This window comes from Panthera onca, chromosome D2, assembly GCF_046562875.1.
Source record: "Panthera onca isolate mPanOnc1 chromosome D2, mPanOnc1 haplotype 2, whole genome shotgun sequence".
Classification (NCBI taxonomy): Eukaryota; Metazoa; Chordata; class Mammalia; order Carnivora; family Felidae; genus Panthera; species Panthera onca.
This window is the reverse complement of record NC_138349.1, coordinates 14,314,749-14,330,733: the sequence shown is the minus strand read 5'-3', so window position 1 is coordinate 14,330,733 and position 15,985 is coordinate 14,314,749. Positions and strand designations below refer to the sequence as shown.

At 41.7% G+C, this 15,985-nt stretch overlaps 1 protein-coding gene across 4 annotated transcripts in view; it reads right to left on the bottom strand.

Moving 5' to 3' along the window:
* Positions 1–15,985, bottom strand: part of SHTN1 (shootin 1) — a 100,923-nt gene that overhangs the window by 32,100 nt on the left and 52,838 nt on the right. For all 4 annotated transcript variants that reach the window (XM_081790460.1, XM_060641386.3, XM_060641385.3 and 1 more), the window contains 4 exons: positions 14,841–14,987; positions 11,789–11,942; positions 9,730–9,829; positions 4,571–4,653 (listed from right to left, as the gene is read on the bottom strand). In XM_081790460.1, the coding sequence (XP_081646586.1) occupies positions 4,571–4,653; positions 9,730–9,829; positions 11,789–11,942; positions 14,841–14,987 (484 nt within the window). The remainder of the gene's footprint in view (positions 1–4,570; positions 4,654–9,729; positions 9,830–11,788; positions 11,943–14,840; positions 14,988–15,985) is intronic.

Sequence of the window (15,985 nt, the reverse complement as noted above, 5' to 3'; positions counted from 1 at the left end):
CATTCATTCACTCACTCACTCATTCGGTATCTGAATACCCATTATGCACCATGCAGTGCCTTGGCTGACCCTATTCAAAGTCAGGGGAGACACAAACCCAGGTCTGCCATTCGAGCACCTGGTATGGGTATGGAAGTTATTCCTTGGAATTTTTTTTTTTAATCCTAAAAAAAACCATTTGATTTTCAGAAAGCCTGCCATTTGGAGTGAGCCTTAAGAAGAGCTGCATGGCAACAGGAACACTGCCGACAAACAGATTAGCACTCTGTAAGGAATGACTGAAACTCAATTAAATGCACCATACAAAAACTAATTAAGGCAGACAGATGGAGAATTATGGTCAACACCATTCAAATCTGCTGCAGCATCTAACATAACAGGAATTTAAAGTAGTTTCTTATTTTTGCTTGCCAGAATCATAGTGATAATTCAGAGAAGTACCACTATCTGGATTGTGTACAGATTATAAACCAGGCTTTAATTTCTTAGTCTTTTTCAAAGGTAAAGGCTTAATTGGTTTTAAGAAAAAGAAATCACTCTTATCAGATCCCCTACGCGGGCACAATACAAGGGCAACGCTAGGTTAGCTACACAAGCTTTCTCTCTCACCGACCCTGTTTTTGAACTAGCAAAAAGCAATCTATACGAACTTCTCAACTATTAAGCAGTTCTAATAAATCTGCAAGAATCACCTACAGAGAGCTCATGGCATGTTTTGTAATTCTTTCTGCGATCCCGCAGTTGGTAATTGTCTCACAAAAGCATGTAATCAGAAGGACAATAGAAATATGCAGGATGCTGGAGATTAAAGAAAAGGGACCAATGAAGACAACAGGTCTAATGTCACCGAACTGCCACAGGAAAATCAAATCAAATGTTCTTTGAGTTAGTGCTTCGAGGTCAGTCTTGGATCAGAAAGCTACATGTAATTAATTGAGGCTTAAAGTTTAAGACCCACTTGAAAAATAAGTTCGTTCCTCAAAGAAAAGACCCACAGACAAAACCATCACCTTGTTGCTCAATAAAACCTTTTGTTATTACCTACAAGAAAGGAAAATGATTTTTTTTAAATTCCACAGGATTACTTTTCTCTTTCACTAACATTTTCTAAAAGGCATTTAAAAAGAATCTTATGCCACCACGATGGACAAAATTTCTAAACAACGCATCATGGTTGAATGAGTTTGAATGTGACGTAAGGTCATAAAGTTAAGGATATTCCCTTAACTACAGTGATTACAAGAGCCTCCCGAATGAGGACTACTACCCCTCAAAGGGTAGCTGGAACCTTGTCCTTTTTTTTTGTTGTTGTTTTTTTAAGCTAATATTTTGAGTACTTTCTATATGCTCGGTACTACTCTAAACCCTTTACATGTTAGGAGACTCGTTAATTCTCACAAGCACCCTATGAAATAGGAACTACGATTTTCTCCATTCAGCAGGTTAGCAAACTGAGGTAAGACAATACCAACATATTAATGACCTAAATATATGACAAAACAGCAAGCATACCTCTGAAATCTCAGAACTTGTTCAATAAATGCATTCTTATCAAAATTAGAGTTATTATCTTCAAAGTTTGTTATTTCTTATATTTGACCTAAAAACTACTTCTAGAATATTCCACAGACCTTCCCCTACAATCTTTTTTTAACGTTTATTTATTTTTGAGACAGAGAGAGACAGAGCATGAATGGGGGAGGGTCAGAGAGAGGGAGACACAGAATCTGAAACAGGCTCCAGGCTCTGAGCTGTCAGCACAGAGCCTGACGCGGGGCTCGAACTCACGGACCGCGAGATCATGACCTGAGCCGAAGTCAGCCGCTTAACCGACTGAGCCACCCAGGCGCCCCTACAATCAAGCTTTTTAAGAGCCATTGGTAATAACAGTTTCTTCATTCATCAGCTCTGAGAAGCATATCAAGTGGCTAGTGGAAGCCACCATAAGATGCTAACAAAAGATAATACCGTTAGTAAGACTGGTCTCTACTTATAAATGCAAACTCCAAGGTGTTACAGACGACCCCAATGTCTGATGCTCTGTACTTACTCATCATGCATTTAATCACTGTTGATTTATTCATTTAACAACTAGCTTTCAGTTTGAACTACTAACAAGTCACTATAAATAAATACCTTGCCAGACAGAGAGAAGCTCCAACCACGTATGGCTGCGGTCCATATCACTTAAGGCAGTATAGTTTTAGGGTGGCTTCAGTTTAAAATCTCATGAGCGACTTCTGGATCAGTAACGTGATATCCCAGGTAATAATCCAATAGCTCAAGAATGAGGGAGAGACTACTGCCCCATTTCATGAATTGTAAATGAAATATCACTTTCATTTCAAGGAAAACTGTATGGTTTCTGACACTGGGGGTTAAGAAGCTCAGAACATTTTTTTTGTTTTGTTTTAACTTTAAGGGTGCTGTGGGGGTTGACAAGCTAATAATGTAATTTACTTAGACGGGGAAATCATTTTATGCTGACTGCCCTGCCAACCCTCTAAGACTTACCAACTGTCCCAAAACAAGATTGAAACACAGCTTTCATTTGTAATGGTGCTGCGAGGTTCCGGCTAAGAAAGATAGGGTCGGGTCTAAACCTGGATTCATTGAAGATGCATATAAGCTGTGGGAGACCTGCAGACAGGAGTAAGCCCTCAAAGAGCTTGCAATCTCTTCAGGAGGAGAGATATGGAAATAACGCAAACACCACAGCAGCGGCTGGGGGATGGGACATTACAAAATCCGAAGCAAAAAGCTATAGCAACACAGAGCAATGAGCCAACACTCATAAATAAGGGTGGCTCAGTCGGTTAAGCGTCCAACTTCAGCTCAGGTTACAATCTCACAGTTCAGGGATTTGAGCCCCACATAGGGCTCTGTGCTGACAGCTCAGAGCCTGGAGCCTGCTTCAGATTCTGTGTCTCCTGCTCTCTCTGCCCCTCCCCCACTCACGCTCTGTCTCTCTCTCTCAGAACTAAATAAACATTAAAAAAAAATAAGTGGGAGTGGAGGAAGAGCCTGGAACCTGCACAGGAGAGGCAGAATTAGAACCCCTTGCCAGAGAAAGCTCTGAATAGACTAAAGGCAGCAGGCAATGCCGGAAGGAGGAAAGACAGAGCAAGCGCATAGGGGGCCTCGAGGTAATGGTCCAGTCGTAAGGAGGAGCAGATGTAGACAAATGAGGCTGAGGTAACAGCAGAGAACCATCGATAAGCAGCCTACAGGGTCTGGACTCTATTCTGATGCAGTGAGAAGCGTAGCACTGTCACAGAACGTGGGACAACGGATCTGAGAATGTCACCCTGCCAGTGGCAGGAAAGCGGCTGGCCTGGATCAATGAACCTGGGGGGTAGGAAAAGGGGGCCAAGAAGTCTGTACCAGCCTGGGCTCGAACCGGGCAAATCCACGCTTTGCAACTAACAGCTGCTGAGCAAACGTGCTGAGCTTCGTGTGGGTTCTACTGGTCTCCGTTGCTCTCCGTGTGGCTGCGCACCCCTGCCCGCAGCCCTGTGAGCCGATGACTCTACTCCTGGCCGCCCAGTGCCTCTGCTCGATGCAAAGGCAAGCCCTTCTTCCTCCACTCCCGTCTCTTCATGTGATCTTCCACTTCTCCCGCTCCAGTGAGCCAGAGTCCTGGGAATCGCACCTCCCAGAGTCGCTCCTGGATTTGCCACTTCTTTGTGTCTCTACTGCAACCACCCTCCCCTCATCTGAGCCAGCCGGCATCTGAATGACGGACAGCCTCTCCTCATCCCCTCATTCCTCTGCGGTCTGCTCTCTCTCCTCTTGCTGCCGACAGCGGGATGTCTTTAATAAAGACCCATGTCATCATGTCACACCCCTACTTAAAACTCCTACTGCCCTTAGGATACATTTTGAAACCTTGACCACAGCCTCCATAATCTGGCTCACAGCTCCTCTCTCGCACCCCATGTTCCAGAAATACCAACCTTTGTTCAGTTTCCTGATAGGCCAAGCTCCCTCGCCTCTTTGGACCTTGAATCTGTTGCCCCTCTACGTGAACTTTTATTCTAAATACCCTCACCCCGACTTCCTAAATCCAAACTGCCCAGCATAGGCATCGCTTCCTGAAACCGGCAGCCCGCCTCCATCCTTTCTTAGAAACCTCTGCTCTTCCTCCAAGTGATCACCCTTGTTTACTTCCTGCCTCCCCCACTCAATGTAGCTTCTATGTCTTCTGTCTCCAGTACACAGCACGGCACCAGTAGACAGCAGGTGCCTGATCAAGGTTCAGCTCACTTGCTATCAACTCTAAAAACCCCTCCCCAAACCCCTCACCTGGAATCACTCCCTCTCTTTCCTTAACACATCAGCCTGTAAACTGCCCCATCCTGTAAAGACACATCCCAGCAGAATGCACGTTACAGGGACGTGATCTAGACAATGAGCTGCTTAAAGGCAGCGACATCTTGTTCCTTCTTATCAGCTGTTAAGTTCACATTTCTCCCCAAACCGCTCATGGTCAAAGAACTCAAAAAGGACGTATGTTGCCGAAAAACTGGGCTAAAACCACTGAAAGCAAACCAAACGGGGTGAGAATTACTTGTTTCTGGTTGAGCTGCTTTTTCTTTCTTAGCACTACTGCCGCTGGGATGGGATCGCTTCCGGATCATGGACATGAGGGACCTTTGGGAGAAAGAAGAAGAATAACAGGAGGTTACTGGGTGCTTGATGATCCAAGAAATAAAATGTACTGATTCAAAATAATCAGTAAAAATCCAATTCTTCTCAAGGTACGTAAATGCCAGAATTTAGGAGTCTATTTACCACTTTTAGTAAGTTATTAAACTTTTCATCACTTTAGGGAAGAGAAAGATGTCTCATCCCTTTCTGCATGAAACCATCTAATTATTCAAAGCAAATTAATTACTCAAAGAAGGGGGCCACTATAATTACCAATATGACGCAAAGTAAAACAAATACAGAAAACAGTGTCAATATCCATACCCCAAGTTCAGAAACAGCCATCTATGTAATACATTTGAGGGAAAGGGAAGGCTGAAAGAATTAGGGGATGCTCTCAGTAAATATCTATTTGTGAGATATGGGCATAAAAATCTCTGAATCTGAATGACACAGACCAGATACTTAAGGGATAAAATACATTTAGACCACAGTCTCTCTGGCCCATGTTTTTAAAATCTGTACAAAATGCAAATCATGACAAATTTGACCACATTAAAATTTTAAGATCTCCATGTAATAAAAGACACCATAAAGAATAAAAAAGAAACTCTACAGATCAATGAGAAAAAGCAGGCAATCCTACAGAAAAAATCGACAGAAGCCTTGAAACTCCATAAATGAAGATGTCCTAACTTCCCAAACACATACAAAAAAAGTGCTTGACTTCATTAGTGACTAGGAAAACACAAATGAAACCCACACTGATTTAGTTACACTGTCATCAAATGGGCAAGAAACGCTAAGTCTGATAATATCAAGCATTGGTAGGTTTGTGGAATAACAGGAATTCTCAAACTGAAGACAGTGTAGCAACTGACAATACCACTTTGGAAAACTGGCATCATCCTGTGGAGCTGAAGGTACACACATCCTAGGAGCCAGCGATTCCACTTCCGTGGATCTTACAGAAATGCAAGCTCTTGTACACCAGGATGCACGTACGAGAACGTTCATGTAGAATTTCCATAATTTCCTTGAACTGGTAATAACGCAAATGTCTATAAGCACCATAATGGATAAGCACACGGAGACATTCATAAAATGGATTATGTATCCATGAATATGGATGAAGTTCAGCTACACAAGATAACACGGATGAATCTTGCAAAATAATGTAGAGTAAAAAGAACGAGACTCAAATGCAAACAGAAAAATTCTAATCATATAGTCAGGAAAAAAACCCATATGTATATTTATAGGAGTTTAGGGATATATATGTAGGCAAGAAATTTTTTTTCTTTCAAAAAGGGATAAAAGGATAAGACTCTAGGCCAGTATTTTTCTATTTCTTGATTTGGATGGTGAACACATGGGTATTCGCTTTATATTACTTTTAAACTGTACATAAGTTGGTGCACACTTCTATATATGTTATCATTCCCCCTCAAAATAGTTTACCAAAAAAACCAAATGGACCGAGAATTCTTGAATTCCTTCAACTACATTATCAATGTCCTCTGTGTGATAAACTGGATTGGACACAATCATCCTGAGGAGGCCAAGCTGGGAAGGCATAGTGTTGCCTCTAGGAAAAGGGATGCCTGGGCACACACAGCAATACTTGGCTGAGGACAGAACAACTCAGTGTTTCCTAATGACCGTAATTTTTCAGATGTTTCTATTTCTTACTTCTGCCTTTAGATTTATTATTAATCCTCAAACTGCCTTTTATGAAAACTCCCAAACACACCGAACAGTCTCTCGCAAAGCACACTGAAAAGAAAGCACCACGTTCTGCTTGACCCTGTGAGGCTTTTAGAACTTACCAACTGGAAAAAATCAGTCAGTGGACCTTTGATTTCATTTAGTTTGTCTTCTTTGGACTCACGGTGGCCCCAAACGGAATTAAATTATGTTCCCAAGGAGTTAGAAATCCTTATTTACACAGAACTTTAAAACAAGCATATTTTATTCCAAAAGTTGGGAGAAATGAAATAATGCAAACTTTTTTTGCTAATTTTTCCCATTTTGTGACTGAGGGCAAGGGATATTCGATGTCTAAGGGTTAACATTCCATGGCAGAGGGGGGCTTGGAGAGGGTTGTCCCCAGGTGGGGGCCTCCCCTTACTCTCTCACAACACTCTGTAATGAACCCATTTCTGGTTCTGAAATTTTCGTACATAAAGATTACAAAGCAGGAAGTTATTTGTACTGTTCGAAATATGTGTATATTTACATAAATGAAGTAAAGCACCTAAGTAGATGACAGAAAGCATTAACTTTAACTATTCTGAATTGAAGTACAGTTGGGAGACTTATATGGTACCCAGAGAAGCATCATCCGTAATATTAAAAAAGAGCCCTCTGTCAAGACGGGGCTTAGGTTACAGATAAAGTAGGTCTCCCAGGCCAGATGAGAACACCAGGACAAGGCATTTGGGACCAATAATCCAAACCTCTGGCTAAAACTGCCCCATTTCACAGCCAGTTCAACTGAATGGATAAAAGCTTCAAGCAAGAGCTCCCAAACACTGAATGGTTCAGTGGAAGGCATCGACCTTGAAATTCTTTAATAAGTGTTTCTCATGCCCACTGTGATAGTTAATTTTGAGTCAGTCTGATTGGGTCATGAGGTATTCAGATATGGGGTCAAACATTATTCTGGGTGTTTCTGTGAGGGTTTTTGGATAAGACTAACATTTAGATTGGAAGCCTGAGTAAAGCAAACTGCTGTCAGTAATGTGGGTGGGCATCAGTTGAAGGCCTCAATAGAACAAAAGGGTGACCACTGCCCAAGTAAGACAGAATTCCTTCTGCCCTCTGGCCTTGAAATTAGGATGTCTGCTTTTTCCTGCTTCCAGACTCAGACTGAAACACTGCCCTTCCTAGGTCTGGAGGCTGACTGACCTTCAGACTGAAACCACAGCCTAGGCTCTCCTTGTTGGCTCTCTTTCCAACCCACCCCGGGACTTGTCATAGTCCATAATCACGTGAACCAATTCCGTGGAATAAATCTTTTATGTGAATGTATATGATGTATACACATACATGTACATAGGTATATACACACACCCCTACAGGTTCTGTTTCTCTGGAGAATGCCGACTAATACACCAATACACCCAACTCTTCCCCGTGAGCCATGCCTGCCCAGGACCTCTCCTGCGTTCACCACTGCCTATAAAACATGACCAACGTATGCCTTCTTCCTCACTTTCCTCTCTCCCACCTGTCCCCTGGGTCAAAGGAGCAGGCCCTCGTCTTTTTTTTTTTTTCTGCTTTCATTTATATCCATGATCTATGTCGGGGTAAAACAAATGGCTGAGGAACAAAGTTAGAAAACCTTGATTTGTGGATTCAAAGTCCAATGAAACTCAATACACATGCAAATATATTTCTTTGACAAGAAAGTACTCCTTACCAAAAAAAATTTCTTTCTACTGAGAAATTACATCTTACACTACTTAAATTCATCTTATAATAAAAATCATTCATGTTATTCAATGAAAATTTTCTTTAAAGGGCCTTATAAAAAAGAGCTCACGCTTTAGACATGCATAGTCTGAGTCCTACATTCATTTCTCAGTATAACTATAAAGTGCTCTTTGGGAAAATATTCTATTTAGGTTACACTTTACTTTTAATTCCAAGGGCTTCAAGATTTGTTAGACTAAAAATTAAAGGCCAACGGCAAGACTATAATCACTTTCTTCACAATTCTCCCTCCTCGTAGACAGAAGTGACCTTTCTTATCGGCTCAAAATTCTACACCTTAGAGAAAGATCAAAGTGATGAATTTCCTATTTTAAATGTCAAATTCAGAATATCTCCAACAGATTTAGCTACCCGGGACAGAAAAGAATTTAAAATACCTGAAATTCTTTCAATTGACTCTCGGACCGATCACATGTAAAAATTATTTTGCCTTGACTACTTCAATGGCTTAAAGTAGATTATGTCATCCCCTACTCAGTAAGGAAAACTAATGAGAATCTTTTTAAAAGGCAAAGTCCCATTTTCATAGTCATGTGGGAGGAAAATGCTACACTTTCTATTCAGACGGAGCAGCAAAGGTGCAAAGTGTGAATAAATGGCCTCTCCGGGTGAAAGGATTAAACAAAACACATGAGTTAATGAAAGGTAAAAACAAAAAAACAAAAAAAAAACGCTAGCAAAATTTTAAATTCCATTTGTTCCAGAATAAATTATACAGAAGCAGCCAGCATCATGACATGAGGAGGTAAGCTGTCACCAGGGCAAACAGGTTGTCTGACGTAATGCGGGGCGTCAGAATGAAGCACCAACCGCAGGAGGCGATATTTGACTCTAGGGTCTATTGTGCTTAATTCAGCCACTCGGGACCATCAAGTCAGCTCAGGCTTCAGAAAAAGTGAATTCTTGTCTGCACAGATGATTCTCTATCACAAGAACGTAAACGTAATTTCTTCTTCTTATGGAACGTTCTTCTCTCGGCATTATTAAAGGTTTAAATGTGAGGTTAGGGATAAAACATAATGAGCACTTTTAGCTTAATTACTAGTCTGTGACAATTACTACTGATAAATTTTTGTTTCATTTAGTACTTTGATTTTTAAAGTAAATGAATAAACCGGAGCTTTTCAAATTCAGATCGAAAAGGGATGCGAAAAGGGAAAAACACCCGAGAAAGGCTCAAAATTTCTTGGTCTTCCACTTAACGGAAATCCCAGCATCGTGGAGTGAAATTTTACAACTGAAGCATCCGACTTTTTACACAAATGTCTTGGCTCCTGGGTTTGGGACATCCACGTGGAATCAGAACATCCCGGGCAGGAGAACAGGGTAGGCCACAGGACTGTCTCTGCCCTTTCTATATAGATTACAAGACGGGAGTGATACATCGGCCTTTGCAAAAATCTGCTGAGAGAAGTACCAGCTGATAAGTTTCAGCGTTTCTGAGTTTTTACTACCCACTCCTCCAATGAGGCAAAGACAGCAGTTTGCTTGTTTGTAAAGAAGGGCTACCGCTCACATCAACTTCAGGTTCTCAGACAAGGCAGGGCATTGATGCCAAGAGGTCCTCCCGCAGGCGCTTACCGGATGGGGTTGGGAGGAGGAGGGGGAAGCGGCGGTGGAGGCGGCGGCGGAGGAGGTACCGAATTCTCGGACTGGTTCACCCGCTTCTGGAGCTCGTCAACTGCACAGAGAGCAAGCGTTCAGAAAAGAGCCGAAACGGGCAACTTAACACAACACCTTTTCCCCACAGAGATGAAAACACACAGCCTCTCTCAAAATCAAGTTCCTTCTATTCGGGCAAAGTTAGAAATCTCAGTAGGAAACTGCAGAACGTCTTAACATGTTTATGCTCCAGGCTGCCCCCGCTAATGCGAGAGAGGTCTTACACAGGTTACAAGAAAACATGACTGTCTTGTGGCTACACATACAACTATGGGAAAGAAAAATAAACTCGGGACAATGCTGGACGGGCGGGAAGTAAGGACTGAGTAGGCTGAAGAAATATTTGTTAAAATGGAACGCCACTCAAACACTAAGAAATTGTTAATACTGGACTTTTAAAATGTACAGACCGGGCATTAATTTTAAAGATGGCATTCAGTATGAATTTGAATAGCACGCTTTCCCCCACCACTTAATTTCCTTCAAAAATTGCAAATCCTCGAGTTCTTGATTTTAGCCAGACTCAGACTCTCAAAGGTCTGTTAACTTCAGAAACTGTTTGCAAAAAGCGAAGGAGCATTCTGGAAATACAATTTATCCATTCGATGCATTCACGTCATGAACGAAACAGGTATTTAAGCACCAACAGTGTGAAAGGGTCCATGCTTGGTGCTATGCAAAGACACAGACTCTGAGTTCAAGAAGCTCGAGTTCAATGTGTACCACAGATGCGAATACCTCTAACATGGGCTCTGATAGGCTCTAGGCACTGAATACTGTTTGGACTCAGGAATGGCTCTCTCTGTCCCCAGCCAGTCCTCTCTCCATGAATGACTGCACCCCCAGTGATCTGCCTATTTGTTTCTACATATATAACCAAGCTGGCTTTGGCCACAGGCTGCCTGGGTATTCACTTAAAAAGAATGGAATACTTCTTAATTTTAGATCAAATTAAAAAGATAAATTGTGGTTCATTTTCATTGTGGGTTAGAAAGCATTGAATCCTTTTTAAAGGGAAAAAAAAAGCCTATATGGTTCTTCCATACAGATTTCGAAATTCTAGTATAAAATTAACCGAAAAGCTGAAGTGAATATTGAAGCTGTTATAAAAGGGAATGGCCTGCCTCCTTAAATCACCTACCTTCCGACAGAAACTTATTACTTATCCCAGTGGAATAATCCAATTCACACATTCCTGTCAAGCCTTCTTAGAACTGACTGAATAAATCCTTTGATTTAAATATCCCCTGGTGTTTTAAAAGTTTTTCCACTTAATATACATATTGTTGCCCATTTTATTGTTAGCTGTGATACTGAAAGTATTAGTTCATGGGTATAATTAGACACCAAACACGAGGGCTGTATGAACCTTTAAAGCTGAATTCTTCTTAGAAACGCGCCCTAAGGGGCGCCTGGGTGGCTTGGTCGGTTGAGCGTCCGACTTCGGCTCAGGTCATGATCTCACAGTCCATGAGTTCGAGCCCCGCGTCGGGCTCTGTGCTGACAGCTCAGAGCCTGGAGCCTGTTTCAGATTCTGTGTCTCCCTCTCTCTCTGCCCCTCCCCTGTTCATGCTCTGTCTCTCTCTGTCTTAAAAATAAATAAATGTTAAAAAAATTAAAAAAAAAAAAAAAAAAAAAAAAAAAAAAGAAACGCGCCCTAAAATGAACAACGTACGAACTCCATGAACACTCCTATCTGAAGCCCTGAGAAATGCTGAAATGTTGGTCTTCTCATATTAGCGGTATCTGTGTCTCTTAATTCTGTACGTGAAGCTCACGAACACGGAGTCCAAAACAGAGGCCTAAGGGCTCGCGGATCATTGGAGAACAGTGGCCATTCGACTCAACTGCAGTTGAGTATTCAACTGCGTTTTCAAGCACTGGGCAAGGGTTCTGGACTCGCTACCGGCCCGGCTTGGGGCTGGGCGTGGGGAATTCACAGACTGCTAAGACGCGGGAGCCCACTTGATGCTTTTACCGGAATGCTTTAAATCTCTGGCTTTCTCCTCAGAATTTTGGTATTTCAATTCCAATTCCTTTTTATCTTCTTCCAGAAGCCCCAGCTGCTGTTTAAGGTTGCGTATCTCTCTGTGGAGTGCTCCGTTTTCTAGCTGCTCCTCTAAGTCCTTCACCTGGAATTTATAAACAGAACTTTACAGTCTTTCCTTTGTCAAGCAAAAATAAAGGGGAAAAACATCATTGTTTCCCTTTACTTTCCAATTCATGGCAAAGAGATTCCAATCCATCCTAAAAACCACCCAAATCCTAGAGTACAGTCAATACTTAAAATACCAGCTATGTGAATCGATATAAATTTATTGGAGACTTAATATCCCAGATAATTAAATGTTTAAACATGGGTCAAAAAGGTAAAATAATACCTATGAAATTCATTTAAAACAGATTATTACTTTCATACCCATTTTCAAGAGAACATTAAAGTAGCATGAAAAAGAGCCCTTGGGGGACAATTAGGTAACAAGTATCAAACCTTTAAAAAACAAAAAAAGAAGAAAGAGGGGTGCCTGGGTGGTTCAGTTGGTTAAGCGACCGACTCTTGAATTTGGCTCAGGTCATGATTCCCAGGCTGTGGGATAGAGTTCCAAGTCAGGCTCCATGCTCAGCATGGAGCCTGCTTAAGATTCTTTCTCTCTGGGGGCGCCTGAGTGGCTTAGTCAGTTGAGCATCTGACTTCGGCTCAGGTCATGATCTCACAGCTTGTGAGTTCGAGCCCCGCATCGAGCTTTGCTGACAGCTCAGAGCCTGGAGTCTGCTTCGGGTTCTGTGTCTCCCTCTCTCTCTCTCTCTCTCTCTCTCTCTCTCTGCCCCTAACCCACTCACATTCTGTCTCTGTCTCTCTCAAAAATAAATAAATATTAAAAAAAATTTAAGATTTTTTCTCTCTGCCCCTCCTCCCATTCATGCATGCTCGCTCTCTCGCTCTCTCTCTAAAATAAGAAAGAAAGAAAAGAAAAGAAAGAAAGACCATTTGATTCAGCAATACTACTTTTAAAATTTGCCTTAAAGAAATAGTAAGACGGGGTGCCTGGGTGGCTCAATTCGTTAAGTGTTTGACTCTTGAGATCGGCCCAGGTCATGATCTTGCAGTTTGTGAGATTGAGCCCTGCATCAGGATCTGTGCTGCTATTACAGAATCTACCTGGGATTCTCTCTCTCTCTCCTTCTCTCTCTTCCCCTCACCCACTTGCTCATGCAGGCTCTCTTTTCCTCTCTCTCTCAAAATAAATAAACTTTACAAAAATCTTAAAAAAAAAAAAAGAAATAGTAAGATACGTATTCAAATATGTTCACTACAGTGTTCTTAGTAACAGGGAAGAATTGAAAATAAATATCTACCAATATTATCGATTTAAGGAATCATAGCATGTTCACTAAATGAGGTCCTATATACAACCATTTAAAATCACACAGCTCACTACACACTGACACAGGATGATACGTTACCAGCTGGAAAAAAAAAAATCAGATTGTAGAACAGTATGCACGGTATTATCCCATTTAAACTATCTTCATAAAATTCTCTATTTGCATAAAGCTTGGATAGGTACCAAAATATGGAATTCTTGGGTAATCTTCATTTCTTCTTTAACTTGTACCGCATTTTAAAAGTTTGTTCATTAGATGAAGTATGTGTTGTTCTTATCATCGTGAAAACAACACAGCGTTTAAAAGATTGCTGGGAAGTCTGCAGGGGATCCCACAGACAGGGGAGAGCCATTTAAGACCACACGCATGAAAGACCACCCAGAGGAAGAATATATTCTAGCGTAACCGCCTTACAAGTCCTGATTGCTACAACTGCATTCACGATGTGCTCAAATTTAGTATCACCTATTCTCTCTTCCTACCCCGACAAGGTACATATACAGTGGCTGAATCCCACACCTCACGTCAATTCGGTTGGCTCTAGGCCCATGTTATTTACTAAATGCGCTAACTACAGCTAGTAAGACTTTTCAAAACTGAGACAACTCCAACACCAGCCGAATGAACATAACCCTTCTTTTATCCTCCCTCTCTTTATTTGAAATGGTAATTCCTGCACGTGGGGACCAAAAGAAAAAAAGAAAAAAATTCTCTCCTCCCCGCTCTATTCCCTAGCTCTCCCCCCAGGGGCAACCGCTGCCACTCTCCACTCATCTGGAGGTTCTACGCATACACCAACATTCCTTACTGAGGGGGAAAAAAAAATCAACTCTGCCTCATGACCAACTTTGTGAAAACTCCAGAAACTTCCGAGGATTAAACGTCAATATTATCGCTGAGAGAGACTTTGACAGGTGATGATAAAACGGCAGCCAACAAGCTTTTCTTGACAAACGAGGTACGCTGTGAGTAGTATAAATATTGATGTAATTTTTCTTAAGTGGTTTCTTTAACTTCACAGTCTTTGTTCCACCTCTTCGCCTGCCCACCCCTCCCGCCTCCTCTCTCTCACCCAGCGGGATGACGATGTTTTCTGCCTGGCGCAGGAAGGTGGGCCGTGTCAGCTGGAATCGCTCCACTCGGACAAAATGAAATAACCACTTGGGAAGTCTTTAAACATATATATTTGTGCGAGTTTTACAAAATCGGAAATTTTCTCTAAGCAAACAATCACTACTAACATGGACGCTCCCTCCCTCTTTGAACAAAACCCATGCCTTCCAATGAGCTCTCCGAGACAAACACACTTCTCGCGGTGTACGCGGTCTCCAGAAACACAATCAACTCGCAGATGTCCCAACCGTGCTTTCTGGGCCTTAACCAAGCTCTTTTTGAGTGCTCTCTCTTTCCCTCGTTTCTTCAGTCCTTTGGACGGTTTAAAGATCATTATGAAGTCTGGGATAGTGCGCTCTAAATCTTCAATTGGGCACTAGATTAACTTCATTTGCTGGTGACATTTTTCTAAAAAACGAGAAGACTGGAAAGACTCACTAATGCCAAGGAGGGAACTCTACCTAGGTGACCGCATTGAGCCCTCTCTTGCAGGTTGGTGTGTATCCAGACTCCAGAAGAAAATCTGTTACCTTTTTCTGATGCTGAATTCTCTCTTCTTCAAGTTGCTGGACAAGTTTTGCATTTTCTTCTAAAGCTTTCAACAGCTGCTGGTCAGGGGCAGAGCTCTGCAGCAGAAGATGGCTCTGTCTCTTGAGCTTGTTCTGTTCGATGAACATCTGTAAGAGGGAAGGACAAAAAGATATACGTGCCAATCAATCTCGCGTATCTCCCCAACCGAAACCAGAGCCACAGGAAAGCACGTGGAGCTTCTGTTAAAAAATTAAAGGTGGGACACCTGGGTGGCTCAGTCAGCTGACCATCTGACTCTTAGTTTTGGCTCAGGTCATGATCCCGTGGTTTGCGAGATCGAGCCCCACGTCAGGCTCTGCACTGACAGGTTGGAGCCTGCTTAGGGTTCTCTCTCCTTCTCTCTCTGCCCCTCCCCCACTTGTGTTCTCTCTCTCTCTCTCTCTCTCTCTCTCTCTTTCTCAAAAATAAATAAACATTTTTTAAAAAGTTAAAGACGATTGCTGAATGGTACAGTATCATAGTTCTAGAAGTAATGACCCCTATGATTTCAACCATAACTTTGATGCTGTCTTCAAGGACCTTCACCCTTGCCCCAATTAGGCATATAGGCAATAAATGAGTCTTATTTTATACCTCAGTTTTTCGTTGTTTTATTGTTTCAAAATACATTAATACTTAATAGTCCTGACTAAGAGTTATTAAGAACTTATCTTATACCAAGTACTCTACTAAATACTTTATACGTGTTATTTTAATCCTTACATAAATCCTATGAGTTAAATACTTCTTCCTTGAAGAGCTAACACTATGTGATAGATGCAGTGTTGATTTCACACGTATCACATCATCTAATCCCTAGAACAACACTGTCAAGTAGATGCCATTAGTATCTCATTTTTACTAATAAGGTAACTGAAGTCAGAGAGGTTAAGCAACTTTCCCAAGAACACATGAAAGTGGCAAAACCAGGATTTAAGCTAAGATCTGTCTGATTTCGAGGCCTAAGCTCTCAACCACCTGGCTAACCTCCTTCCTCTGATATTTACTAAACCTAATGTTTTGTTTTAAACCAATTAGCTTTTCCCCAGTGATAAAAGTAGTTAAGTTAGGGGGGTCAAGAAGAAATGGGAAAAGGTACATTAAT